Here is a 14,364-nt window from a genome sequence, read left to right as displayed (position 1 = left end):
AGTCTTTAATGAAACGGCGGTAGAAATTGGAGAACCCCCGGAACTTCTGGACATCCTTTTTGTTCCGGGGTACCGGCCACTCATTAATTCCTTTTAGCTTCGCGGGATCCATCGCTACCTCATCGCCACCGAACACATAGCCGACATAGTCGACCTTGGGAACGTCCCATTCACATTTCTCAGGCTTCAGGAATAGATCATTATCCTGAAGGCGGCGCAGAACCTCGCGTGTGACCTTCTCATGCTCCTCTTTATTGGTGGAGAAGATGAGTATATCGTCCAGGTACACAAGGATCTTGCCGCCGACGATGAGATCGTGGAAGATCTCATTCATCATTGCCTGGAAAGTGGCGGGGGAGTTGGTGAGGCCGAAGAACATCACTAGGGGTTCGTACAGCCCCCGGTTAGTCACAAAGGCCGCCTTCCATTCATCACCGGCCTTGATCCGGACGTTGTTGTATCCCCATCAGACATCGAACTTGGTGAAGAGCGTGGCACCGCGGAGCTTATCTACCATCTCGGCGATCAGCGGCAAAGGATAGCAGTTTTTAACAGTGATCACATTCAACCGGCGGTAGTCCTGCACGGGTCGAAGTGTTCCCTCTTTCTTTTTGATGAAGAAGAAAGGGGACGAGATGGGTGACTTCGACTCCCGTATGTAGCCTTTCGCCAACTGCTCTTTTAGGAACTTGTCCAGTTCCTCTTGTTCGTTGTTCGACAGGGGATACACCTTCGAATGGAACGTCGAGTAGCCGGGTACGAGTTCAATCGCGTGATCGTAAGGCTTCCTTTCAGGCAGCCGTTCTGATGCTTCCTTGGAGAAGACATTCAGGAACTCGTGGTACTGTCTAGGTACCGACTCCTCGGCGGTTTTAACGACCTTCTTCTTGATTTCTTCCTCAGCGAACAGCTGGGAATATGTGTGCCCTGCTGCGACGAACAGCTGAGGGGCGCCGGGAAGCGTGATACCTTGCTCCCAGGCCTCGATCAAGTCAGCTTCGCTCCATTCTACCTCCACCGGATCATCTTCGGGTTCGAAGTCCGGGAGCACCTTGCTCAGGCAAGCGCCTATGACTGACTGTTTGGACTTCGGCGAACGCCTGCGCGCCGTGGGCCTGACCCCCGTATCACGCGCAGTCGCCGCTTGCTCCATTTGGCCAGCCCTTCTGGCACTGCACGCCTCAGGGCATCGTGATAATTTGAGGGAGCCTTTTTCCCAATCGATGTCAGGGTTGTGCTCGCGCAGCCAGTCCAACCCGACGATCACATCTTCCGGACCGATGTCCGTGACCGTGAACACCGTCTTCTCGACATGTTCTCCAATGTGCATCTGTAGCACTGCTACCTCCGAGATGCTTCCGTCTTTATTTAGGGTGCCGTCGATATTGTATAGCGGAATCGGCTCTTTTAATTTCCGCGTTTGCACCTTATTCTCTTCAACGAATCGCTTGTTGATAAACTTCGTGGTGGCTCCGCTGTCCACCATAGCAATTATGTCCTTGTGCCGTCTTTTCCCTTGAAGTCTTACTGGAATGTGAAAGTGCTGGGACCCCTGGTCCAACTCGTACACCATTGCAGAAGACAATACATCGTACTTGTTACATGATACTCGCGGCCCGACGCGTGCGGCACGAAGCGCGGACCGGATCAAAAACCCTCCTCCTTCATTGCTCGATAATGCTCGAGCTCCTCGCGCATCGACTTCACCTGTGCCATTAAGTCCGCCAGCTCCGATTGCTCGGATTTCGCTGAAGCGGCACTTATACTTGCCGAGGGTGTTGTCGTGACGGGGGCGCTTGTCGCCGCCTGGGTGGAGCCCGAGGCAACCGTAGCCCGCGCGTCGGCGCGTTTTGTGTAAGGCTTGTCCTTACAATTGGGGCACTCGAAGCGTCGGTACCCTTGCTTCCCACAGCCGAAGCATGTGCCGGGGAAGTTGCCTTTTCCGACGGCCGCATTGATGCTGGCCGAAGCTGCGTGTGTCGAGGGTGCACCACCACGTGCCCCGCCGCGTCCTCGACCTCGTGCCGAGAAGAAGTTGTTCAGCTCGGGCCGACGGGCCCGGCTGATGTCGAGAATCTGCTCGACCTCAGTGGCGCGCTTCTCAGCTGCTTGCCACGTGGCGAAGGTCTCGAGCTCGATCTTGCGGTAGACGCGGGAGGGGATGCCGCTCAGGTACTTGTCGCGTAGCTCCAGGTCCCCATACCCAGAGCGATCCGCTGGACCCTTGAATAGCGCGGAGAACTCCGCAGCGGTGCGTTTTTCGCGGACCGACTTGTCCGCGCAGAGCTTCGCCAGCTCTACCTGTGCTGCCGCTTCGTCGTCGAGATTTCCGAAGCGGGCCCTGAAGGCGGCGGCAAAGGCCGCTTCGTTCGCGAATGGGGTCGTGGCCCCTTGTACTCCTACTTGCACTGACGCGAGCTGGGCAAAGTAGGGGGTGGCCCAGGCGCGGGCGTCTCCATCGAGCAGGCTAAGTGCGACATGCACCTTGAGTTCGATGGTGGTCAATGACGTGTTGACCAGCCAGTAGATGCGCAACTGGGACAGGAACCGGTTGCATTCGATGACGGTCTTGCCATCGTAGCGGAGCGGGAGGAGGAGTTTCAAGGTCTCCTTGTCGGGGGCGGCTGCAGGAGACGACATTATCGGCGTTGGGGGGGACGGAGGACGCTGCGGGGGCGGAGGCGGCTGTGGTGGCCTTCCGCTGGCCGAACTTCGAGAGGAGCGAGTGCTCGAGCGGCCTCTCGGCGGAGTCGGCGGTGAAGGCGCCGAAGGAAGTTCGGTGGGGGGGTCACGTACGTCAGGGACTGCTGACGCGGGGGCGAGCGCTGTCGGCGAGGTGGACCCAACAGAATCCTCGGACTCGGACTCCGAGACTCCTTCTTCACCTGCACCCTCCTCAGGCTCTGGCTCTGGCGCAGGGTCTGGAGGGAGATCTCCTCGAGCTTGACTGGATTCGGCGACAGTTTGGGGAAGGCGGGAGGTAGGGGAGACAGGGCGAGAGTGCCGTAAGGCGGATCGAGATGCGAGGGTGCTTCGGGGTCCGAGCGGGTGTTGAGCCCGTCGGATGGCCTTGTAGCGAGGGTAGTCTTCCTCGATCGATCGGGGTGTCCGATTCGGGCACGGCTGCTGCTCGCAACGATAGAGGACAGTTTCAGGACCGTCTGGGATGTAGACGTCGATGAGGTCCTGAGAGTCGAATGCGTGGATCTGGCCTTGGCAGGCAGCCACGATGGAAGGGGGAAGGACGGGAAGGTGCGCGTACTACAATGGCCGTGCTATGCTAGCTTACGCTACGGCGCCCAAGAAGACACTAGGGTTCGCAGTTCACGTGGGGCCCAGTACTGCTTTTGACTATTATGCAGCAGGAACCTAGTCCACGCGTCCGTGAGGACAAGTACCGCCCACTGAAGTGCAGGTACTGAAGAGTTCGTTCCCTAAGTGGTGGCGATGTATGTATGCTATCTACGTATCGTATGTATCGTAGGGTATCGTAGGGGTGCGCACCACCCGACCTGTGGGAAAGGGAAGTGAGTGTAAGGGGTCCCGAGGGGACGCCGGCAGCTTGGGGAGTTTCGACCTAATGTCGCGACTTGAGGTCAAGCGACTAGAGAAAACTTGAAGGCTGGGGGCGTCCGACTAAGTCTCACCGAAGCGATGGTGAGCTATGCTCAAACCTAAGGCTAGGGACAAGAATGTATTAGTTAGTAAGTAAAAGAAGTAAGTACAGGAGAGCTTACTGACCTAGGGACAAGAGGTCGAAACTGAGGTCCCTAGGGCAGCAGAGGCTGGTTTATATACATGGGAAGATTTAGGGCAGGCTGTGCGCGTTGGTCCGTGCGCAGCTGGTCTGTGCGCAGCATGCCGACGCGGCCCCGGGGGCCGGTGAGTCAGAGCGGCTGCATCAGCGGGGCCCGGGCTGTGCCGTGCACTGCCGTCCTATCTAATCTAATCGTACAGTAGATAACGACGTGTCCATATCAGGCAGGTAGTACAGAGGTCGCGGGTTCGAGCCCGCAAAAAGGAAAAAATTAAAAAACGGCTAGGCGCCGTACCAACTCGTGACAGTTTGTACAATATATAAGCAGACTGAAGCTGAGGGCAATCCTCAGTCTTCAGTTGGCACTTTCAATGCTAAAAACCTAGCCGTGTCATTAACTGAAGACTACTCTACTCCGAACTCGCTCGACCAGTATTACCGCGTCTTTCAAACCCTTGTATTCGAGAGTGACCACCCTCCGGTACTAAACCCGGGCCACATAGGGCAAAGAACTCTCTAAATACAAGTCTCCCATCTGATTCCACCCGAGCCACCTCATCGCTCACTCTCTCACCCGCACATCAAACGTCCGAGACAACGCAGTCTTGCAGAGCCGGGCACTAGGCTTAAGGTGTAGCCATTACTGGCATTTTCCTTCTACCGCCCACCGCAGGCTCTTTGATAAGGGTAGATAGCTACGTACGCGCCCGTCACTTCGAGACGAACCTTCGGGAGATTTACCTTCAGTGGTAGTCTCCAAGGGGCCGAACCCCCTCCGTGATTAGGCAACCTACTGCATAATAGTCAAAAGCAGCACGGGGCTCACGGCGATCGCGAATCGAAGTGAATACTGCGGAGCCTAGATAAGTAACAGTAGGCTAGCGTAGCAATACTTTGTCCCTGCGAGTTACCCCTATTGGCTAAGAGGAAGACTTAGCGGTAGGAACAGGGAATCTTTTCACCATCCGGAGATAACGGCTGTGCGGGCTTGGATAGCCTTTTTGGGTTGATCCTGTTTGGTGACAGGGGACCAGGCAGCGCGTGAATTTGAGACCCAGAAAGCGGTCTGGTTTTGGAAACTTGGGCTCCGGGGTCAGGAAATCCCCGAATCGGATTGCGAGGTCAGAAATTCCTCGGCAGAATCAGGGAGCAGAGCAATTGAGGCGGCACGCTCCACCGCAGCCTCTGTATAGGCAATTGGGCTCCACGGTTGGAAAATCCGTGAATAGAACCACGCTCTTCACACATCATGTCGAACCCACGGGAGGATCCAAACGTGCCTCGTCAAGGCCCATCATCCCCTGACGAGCTCATGCGGACTCCAAACCGCTCACCGCAATGGCCGCAGTCACGGCGGTCACCACCGAGGTTGGCACAGCCTCAACCATCCTACCCTCAGGTCCCGGTAAACCCGAGGCCAGCACCACCAGTTCCACCACCCAATGCACTCGCCATCACCCTTAGTCAAATCGCAACCTTGTTGCAAAATCAACAACAAGGTGGAGGTCGAAAGCCCGTGGTAAACAAACCAAAGGACTTCGACGGCAACAAGGATGAGTACGAGAAGTGGAAGATGGAGATGCGGCTTTTCCTAGCCGATCACCAGATCACCGACGATAACAGGAGAACAAACATTATCGTCAGCTATATCCGCGGGCCGAAGGTAGACGCCTTCATACGAATTCTGTACAATACAAATTGCCCCGGCGGATATTGGCAGATCTCCAGTGCGGAGCTTTGGGGGATCCTGGATGATCACTACGTCGACGCTAGCCTAAGAGAAAAGGCTCAGCAAAAGATCGAGTATGTTTGTCAGGGAAATCGGTCGGCCGACGACTACATCGTCGAGTTTGAGGATCTGGCAAGTCAGGCCGGATATAATTTGGGTGACGAACACGTGGTTAGGTTGCTAAAAAGAGGCACCAGCCAAAACGTGATCGACCAAGTCTACATGAGTGGGAACATTCCCACCACTTATGTAGAATGGTGCACCCGTATCCGCGGCATTGACCGCAACTGGCGAATTTGCCAGGAGGAAAAAGCTTTGTGGAGCCGCTACCACGGCAACTCAAACGCTTCTGGGAGCAAGCCAGCAACACAACCGGCTCGTCAAGCTGCTCCAGCAGCACCACAAAGAACTCCTGGGGTCATACCAGTGGCCGGGGTCTCATACCAGCCGAGGAGGGATGGAACGGGTACTTTGTACCAAGGAGGTGGGCAGCCGATGCAGATCGATCAGGCCTGCATCAAATGCGGAGCGAAGAAGACAGAAAAGGGGACATGCGGAGACACGTGGCATCTGCCAAACCGGGCGGCAGGGCCTTGGCCACAACGAGTACGTGAGCTGGCTGTCGAAACGGGGGTAGAGGCGGGGACTGAAAACCCCACAACGGTCAACCTGGACAATGAGGAACAGGGACTAAATTATTTGCGCTCCCTCTATGCATCGAGACCCGAGCTTTTCACAAAGGCGGGTTTTCGGTTCGGCAACAACTGAATGCGCCAGTTGCACTGCCAATTATGAATAGGTTTTCTCCTTTATCGGACAGCGTGGATCTCATTGAGCACAATGATGTATCCCCTACGGACTTACATACACGTGATACGCTATCTATTAATACATATAAAGCGGAGGCGTCTCACAATGAGCGCGGCAGTGCTATAACTGTGCTTAATTCCTCCACCAAAAATACAAAAACATCGAGAAAATCATCGAGCGCATCGAAACCAAAAACCGTGTTAAAAGTTTATCTTGACGATCCAAGAGCCATAGCTCCAAAGCGACAAACGGAGGGCTCCGTCGGATATGATCTTTATGCGGCAGAAGATTTATTTATAGCTGCACATTCTCGCATGCTAGTAGACACCGGAATCCGAATGGAGATGCCTAAAGGCGTATATGGTCGAATCGCCCCACGATCTGGACTCGCAGTCAAGGGTCTAGACGTAGGCGCTGGTGTAATCAATCCTGATTACACTGGATGACTTAAGGTTCTCCTTATCAACAATTCGGACAAAGAATTCCATGTCGAATACAGCATGAGAATTGCGCAGTTGATTCTGGAGTGTGCCGAGGTTCCGGAAATAGACATTGCCCAAGGGACAATTCAGGACACTTTACGAGGTACCGGTGGCTTTGGAAGCACTGGTGAGAAGTTATGAGGAAATGTGGTTGTGAAAGGAGTAGGTCGTGGTCGACAGATGGAGCTACCTATCGCGGTCGTCATTCCGGAAACGGAACAGGTGATCGACACGCGAGCACTATTAGACTCAGGAAGCACGGGATCGTGCATCAATAGGAATTTTGTGGTACGACATGGTATTGAAGTACACAAATTTGAAAACCCTATCAAAGTCTATAATGCAGATGGATCAGCGAATTCTGGGGGAAGGATCACGGACTATGTCGAGCTCGTAGTAGGCACTGGGAAGCACAAGGAAAAGCGTCAATTCCTTGTGACTGAATTACAGAGTGCAGAAGTATTCTTGGGTTTCGATTGGATTCAGTATCACAATCCAACCATCGATTGGCAGCGAAAGCTGTTAAAATTCAATCGATGCCCAGAATCACGCTCTGTCTTCAGCGAAAACCTGGTCGAACACGAGGATCGCATATTTATGATGGATAGCAACGCATGGCTTAGAACCGTCCATGAACGAAAAGAGTACCTTCGCGCCAATGCTACGGACATCGCGATAGCGGAGGGAAAATACAAAGCTAAAAAGATGGAGGATGTTGTTCCGGAACATTACCGAGATTACGCCGACGTGTTCTCCAAAGACACGTTTAATGCTCTTCCTGATCAGAAGCCATGGGACCACGCGATAGAACTCCTGCCGGGAGCTAAACCTTATTGCGGAAAAGTCTATCCCATGACTCTGAATGAGCAGAAGGCGCTAGATGAATTTCTAGAAGAAAATCTCAGAACCGGACGCATTAGACCCTCGAAGTCACCATGGGGGGCTCCATTCTTCTTTGTGAAGAAAAAGGACGGAAAGTTGCAGCCTGTGCAGGACTATCGTAAATTAAACGAGATGACAAAGAAAAACAAATACCCTTTGCCACTCATCTCAGAACTATTGAATAAGTTAAAAAACTGTCGTTATTTCTCGAAGCTGGACATCAGATGGGGATACAACAATGTTCGTATGAAAAAGGGCGACGAAGAGAAAGCCGCATTCATCACGAATCGCGGGCTTTACGAACCCTTGGTCATGTTCTTTGGCCTCACGAACTCCCCTGCCACCTTCCAAATGATGATGAACGACTTATTCTATGAGATGATAATGGAAGGGAAGGTCATCGTTTATTTAGATGATATCTTGATATTCTCTGACGATTTGCAAACACATCGTGAGGACGTTCGGCGTGTATTAGACATACTGCGCCTAAACAAACTCATGTGTAAGCCGGAAAAATGTGAATTTGAAAAGTCAGAAGTCGAATATCTCGGACATCTTATTTCATATGGTACGATACGGATGGACCCTGGGAAAGTGGCAGCGGTTGCGGAATGGCCCGAGCCCACGTGCAAGAAGGACTTGCAAAGTTTCCTAGGATTTGCGAACTTTTACCGTAGATTTGTAAAGGACTTCGCCCGAATTGCGACGCCTTTGAACCGCTTAACTGGCAATGTTGAGTGGGAGTTTGGAGCCGGATGCAAGGAAGCATTTGGTAGGCTCAAAGACACTCTTACGAACGCTCCAGTTCTCGGTATTCCCACAGACAATGATCCGTTTAGAGTAGAAGTCGACGCGTCGAAATACGCTGTCGGCGCCGTACTTTCACAGAAGCAGAACGATGTTTGGCATCCCGTCTGTTTCTTATCACATAGTCTATCACCGGCTGAATGGAACTATGAAATCTACGATAGAGAACTTTTAGCTATTATTGTAGCTTTAGAAGAGTGGCAACATTTCTTACTTAGTGCTGCGCATACGGTAGAAATCTGGACGGACCACAAAAACCTAGAATACTTCAGGAAGCCGCAGCAGATCAACCCACGCCAGGCGCGCTGGGTCTCAACGCTCCAGGAGTATGATTTTATTTTAACCCACAAGGCGGGAAAAACAAACATCATGGCAAATCCATTGTCTCGCAGGCCAGACCTCGACATTGGTGACGGTCACTTAGACGATGTCACTGTTTTAAAAGCCGAATATTTTAACGTGATCACGGTGCCGAGCGCCGATGATATAATCAAACGCGCTAAATTATCAATACCCGACTACCCCGAATCAGTAGTCCGACTATTGGACAAGGACCCTCACGTGACGACCGAGGACAGTCTAATCTATAGAAGGGGGAGACTTGTTATACCCACGAACCGATCTCTAATCGGTGACGTCATTGCTGTGCATCATGACACGCCCAGCACGGGTTATCCCGGCATTGAAAAAACCATAGAGTTGGTAGATCGTTCGTACTGGTGGCCCACCAGGAAAAAGGACATTCACGATTATGTTATTGGATGCGAAGCGTGTCAAAAGGCAAAGGCCCATAGACAAGCGCGTGCCGCTCCATTAAACCCTAATCCTGTGCCGGAAAACAACTGGGAGTTCATATCAGTAGATCTGATCACACACCTTCCGGAAGTCCACGGACACAACTCTATCCTTAATTTCGTCGATTTGAAATCGAAGGACTATATTTCGGTAGCCACTTCCGACACGTTGTCTTCAGAAGGCTTCGCAAACCTCTATCTGAAGCACGTTTTCTCGAAGCACGGACTATCCCGCCGGATCTTTTCCGATCGCGGACCACAATTCGTTTCTAATTTTATACAGGATGTTTACAAGAAGCTCGGGATCACGGGAAATCCTAGTACCGCGTATCACCCGCAGATGGACGGGCAGACAGAACGTGTCAATCAGGAACTCGAGACGTATCTTCGGATCTTCGTCTTGTACCGACAAGATGATTGGCCGAACTGGCTCCCAATGGCGGAATTCGCTCATCGAAACCGCAAACATTCGTCTACCGGCTTCTCCCCCTTTTATTTAACACACGGACACGATGCCTTTACAGGCGTAGAAACGAGGAAGGAGATGAAGAACGAGTCAGCAGCGCAGTGGGCTGAGAAAATGGCTCAATTGCAAAAAGAAGCTAGCCAGGCGCTAGAACTTAGCAAGGAGTCGATGAAAAAATACTACGACCGCAAGAAGAAGGGTGCGCGGGAGTATAAAGAAGGAGATCTGGTATGGGTCGAAGGGACCAATATCAGAACAGAAAAGCCAAATAAAAAGATGGACAATAAGCGATACGGTCCTTTCCGTATTGAGAAAAAGATAGGCGCAAGCGCCTTTAAATTAAAGCTACCGATGTCTTGGAAGGGGATTCACCCCGTGTTCAACGAGTCACTCCTTTACCCTTACGTTGAACCCACATTCCCTAATCAGGACTCTTCTCATACGATACCGCCGCTTGTAGATCAACCGGACGCTGTAGATGAAATTCTGGACTCTCGAGAACGTAAAAACGGACTACAGTACCTAGTACATTGGAAGGGCAAGCCCCGTTCCGAAAACACTTGGGAACCACGTAGCAGACTATTACGTACCTCGAAGGACCTTTTAGATAGATTCCACAAGGACCATCCGAACGCACCGAAACCCCCGAGTATTCATATACCCACACGAGTACGCTTTTCAGAAACGGTGGAAGTAGCGGAGGGACCGGATGATCAAGAATGGGAAAAATGGGGTAACAAATACCAAAGATGGCAAGAGCGCAAGAGATTGCACTCTTTACTATTACACGCAAATCTTGAACCAGACGCCGAGCACGTGATCCTACCAACGCGCCTAAATATCGGCCACGTCTGGTTCTGCGACTCCCAACACCGAGTTTGCTACATCGCGGTCGTAAATAGTCCATCTCCCCAAGGCGACAACTTCGCCTACCCCATCCAATCCGTCCTTAAAACCCGCGAAAACATCGTATGTACACATCCGGAAGCGCACCTATACGAACACTCGAATAACTTACCTCTCAACGTCGCACTTTGGTAGATGTCCAGCATCACCCTATGGGTTTTCTTCGGGATCGTCGCCTTCTGTGGCACGGCCGGAGTAATAATAGTACTGGCTAGGTGGTATCGACCACAACGCGGGACGGAGCATATCGAGCTCCAAGCCCACCCCGAACGCGGCTATACGTCGCTGGTCATCAATCGGGACGTCGAACCCCAATTACCGCCGCCCGTCTATATCCAAAACCCGAGCGAGTGGACTCTCCAAAACCCACAACGCGAGGACGCGTCGTCCTAAAGAGGGGGGTAATGTTACGGTTCTTTCATTTCGGACGCATTACTTTGGACCACGGAACCCTATCTCTATTTAGTTACCATATATGTCTTTTGTTTTCTCATGCCTATCTCGGACCTTACCTATGTCACAGATATGCTCGTTCTTCTTCACATATGTTCTCTCATGTAATATGTAGTTGCTCATGCGGTTTGTACAATATATAAGCAGACTGAAGCTGAGGGCAATCCTCAGTCTTCAGTTGGCACTTTCAACGCTAAAAACCTAGCCGTGTCATGACGCTCCCTGAGTCGGTCGCCATCAACTCCTAGATCAAGCTCTATGGCCGGTCTGTGCTCCCAAGCAGAGACGGGTATATAGCCTCGAGTACTAGGAGAATGGTCCGTGGTGCGTACGGTGCTCAAGGTTTTGTTAGCTCAGACAATTGAATGAGCATGTATTCATGGTTTTCCAACCCGCTATCTTATTCTCCGTTGTGGCAGATGCGCTGTCTCCTGTTCGTTTTACAAGCATCAGGTAGATCTACGACATACCCCGGTGTTGAGGCGAGACCCTGCGCATTTCCATACGAAATCTAGAGTGCATAACCCCAGCAGCATTGCTCAATAACTAGACTCGTACTGTCCGCTGATACGACCTACGAAACCCTAACCCCTAACCTGGGTGCGACCTAAAGGGACTAGAGAGACAGATTATAGTCTAATGAGAGGGGAGTTAGCAGCAAGGTGTCCCGCGGTTCGAGTGAACACGAGAAACGCCTTCGGAAAAGGCTACGAACGCTAGGGAAGGTACGAGGTGGCTTCGCCACGTCGTCGAAGCTACTCGGAGGCTGGGGGTGGTTAGTGGAGACGATCGAAGCTCGGCTGAGCTCTTCGACGTATCGTAGAGAGAAGGGACACGATTCGATAGGGGGGACTTAACTAGGACGCGGTTCGAGGTGCAACGCAGTTTCTTCAACAGTAGTCGAAGTCGAAAGGTTCGTCGAGATGGTATCGACGAGTGAACGCAGTGGACGAGGTTTCGAGGTTACGCAGTGAGGAACGAAGTGACGCAGTTGAGGACGTAGACGCAGGGCGAACTCGACTTATGAGCTCTGAACTCGAGGGGGGGGGACCGGATCTTGTATTTTTGGAGAGAAGTACGACAGATTTTATACTACACAGGACGCTACGACCATTCGAGAGTGGCATACGGGTACAAGGGGCTTTGCATTGTTCCTCAAGAAGCTGCCTCACCGAAAGGCACATACCAAGTCCATCGGTAGAGTGACGTCATGCCGAACGCGGAGATGAAGAGCAACATATGGCCACTTCGGACCGGTAGCCGTCGTGAAGGCATGCCGCGAGGTTCGATACCTAATCGGGAAAGACCGGCTACTTCGGTGTGGCTTGGAGCGAAGCGCGCGCTTGGCTGAGCGGCGTCAAGTGGCCCTATTGTTCGCCGAATGCGGAAGATGTTCCGAGATCTACGCACGAGGTGTTGGGACGACCGTGCCGAGCTTCGAGTAAGCGTCGCGCACCGTCGAAGGTGTCGAAGAGCGTCGAAGGCGAAATCGAAGTGTTGGGGGACTGAGTCGAAGTGCCGGGCGGGATGCAACTGCCGAAAAGAGGTGAATCGGGGCCCAGAGGGGCTTGGCGCCTATCACCGCTATCCGGACGTCGCCTCTTATTCTCTTCGGACATCAGCGCCGTGTTGCCTACTTATCCCGCTGCAAGGCCTCTGGTCAGTCATGTAGCGGCAGTTCAACTGCATGGTGCACGCGGGTGACACGCGTTCTGGCGGCTTCGCCTTGCAGGCGTCTACGCCACCTTGTTCAAATTATGGGATGTCGGTAGCCGTCTTGTGTGCAGCGTTCACCCAAATCAATAGGACGGCGCAAACGCACGCTCTATCACTCCTCGTTGTTCCTATCGCATTTTAATTCTCCCGTAAAGACATACTATATGCGCCCACATCGCGATTACGCTTTCACGACAGTAGTCGCGCTGTGCTTCCTCATCTTCCTACATTGTGCATTTTCCCTCGACAATTCAGTTTGACACCTTGCCATGTCCGTCTTTCCAGAGACCCTCATGATCGGGGACACAAAGAGGTGACTGGCAATTGTCGCAGACGTTGCTCGCAGATGGTCTGCGCCTCTTGGCCACCAGCGTATTGACGTGTTTGTTCCTCACTGTATATTCATACTCAACGATACTTCCGTCGTGTCAGTATATTTACCGTGCAATGTCTGAATATAGGCTGAGCGCAGGACATCGTGAATCTCTCGTTCTGGTTCGTGGTAGCAGCTCAGCATCTCGCATGGATAATGCTTTGGTGGCAGCCCACTCGCGCTCTGCATAGCGTGAGGTAACCTACTTGTGAAACCACTGTCCATTTGTGGTATCGCTATCAATGGAGGGAAGAATCGCATATATGCACTCCTGTCGCGGTGTGCTAATGACGTCTGCGGACGCATTACGCTGTATATCAACTTATGTCGCGACTTGAGGTCTAGCGACAGGGGAAAACCTAAAAGGAGCTGGGGGCGTTCGACTGATTCTCACCGAAGCGATGGTGAGCAGTGCTCAAACCTAAGGCTAGGGACAAGAAATGTATTAGTTAGTGAAGGTAAGTAAAGGATACAACTGGGGCTTACTGACCTAGGGACAAGAGGTTGAAACTGAGGTCCCTAGGGCAGCAGAGGCCGGCTTATATACAGGGGAAGATAAGGGCAGGCTGTGCACGCTGGTCCGTGCGCAGCTGGTCTGTGCGCAGCATGCCGACGCGGCCCCGGGGGCCGGTGAGTCAGAGCGGCTGTGTCAGCGGAGCCCGAGCTGTGCCATGCGCTGCCGCCCATCTAATCTAATCGTACAGTAGATAACGACGTGTCCTTATCAGGCAGGTAGTACAGAGGTCGCGGGTTCGAGCCCGCGAAAAGGAAAAAATTAAAAAACGGCTAGGCGCCGTACCAACTCGTGACATTACCCCTCCCTCAACGGCGCATGACCTCATGCGAGGCGCCCTTGCCCATCTCCCACCCGGAGCGGCATCGTGCTTCAGTCAGCGGCGAAGGCATTGGCTGGAAGTTGAGACCACCAAAGGTAGCGGCATTGAGGCGGCGAGGGGCGTTCGGATTCTTCCGGTGGAAGTCGGCTATGAGGGCCGGCGCATTGGCAACATTGCGCGCCGGTTCCCATGACGTATGCGAGTCATCATAACCCTTCCACTTGACGAGGTACTGCAGCTGACGCCGGAAGATCCTCGAATCTTTGATCCGCTCAACCTCGTACTCCTCGTCGCCCTCAACCTCGATCGCAGGCGGCTCCTCCGGCTCCCGGCCCGGGATATCGCTACGCGTG

The 14,364-nt window shown here is 52.7% G+C and overlaps 2 protein-coding genes across 2 annotated transcripts; one reads left to right on the top strand and one right to left on the bottom strand.

The window, feature by feature from the left end:
- Positions 1-2,796: 2,796 nt before the first annotated feature.
- Positions 2,797-3,860, bottom strand: POSPLADRAFT_1105158 (hypothetical protein; the record flags this gene model as incomplete). Its single annotated transcript, XM_024483268.1, has 4 exons — positions 2,797-3,261; positions 3,467-3,512; positions 3,648-3,680; positions 3,799-3,860. Coding segments are annotated over 4 exons (606 nt in total), but the record flags the coding sequence as incomplete, so codon positions are not given.
- Positions 3,861-5,006: 1,146 nt separating this feature from the next.
- Positions 5,007-6,123, top strand: POSPLADRAFT_1159189 (hypothetical protein; the record flags this gene model as incomplete). Its single annotated transcript, XM_024487402.1, has 2 exons — positions 5,007-5,657; positions 5,740-6,123. The coding sequence occupies 2 exons, from the start codon at positions 5,007-5,009 to the stop codon at positions 6,121-6,123; spliced, it is 1,035 nt and encodes a 344-aa protein (XP_024333365.1).
- Between the last annotated feature and the right edge of the window lie 8,241 nt (positions 6,124-14,364).

The sequence above is a fragment of the Postia placenta genome (assembly GCF_002117355.1).
Source record: "Postia placenta MAD-698-R-SB12 unplaced genomic scaffold POSPLAscaffold_22, whole genome shotgun sequence".
Classification (NCBI taxonomy): domain Eukaryota; kingdom Fungi; phylum Basidiomycota; class Agaricomycetes; order Polyporales; family Adustoporiaceae; genus Rhodonia; species Rhodonia placenta.
This window is presented reverse-complemented; position numbering and strand designations above follow the sequence as displayed.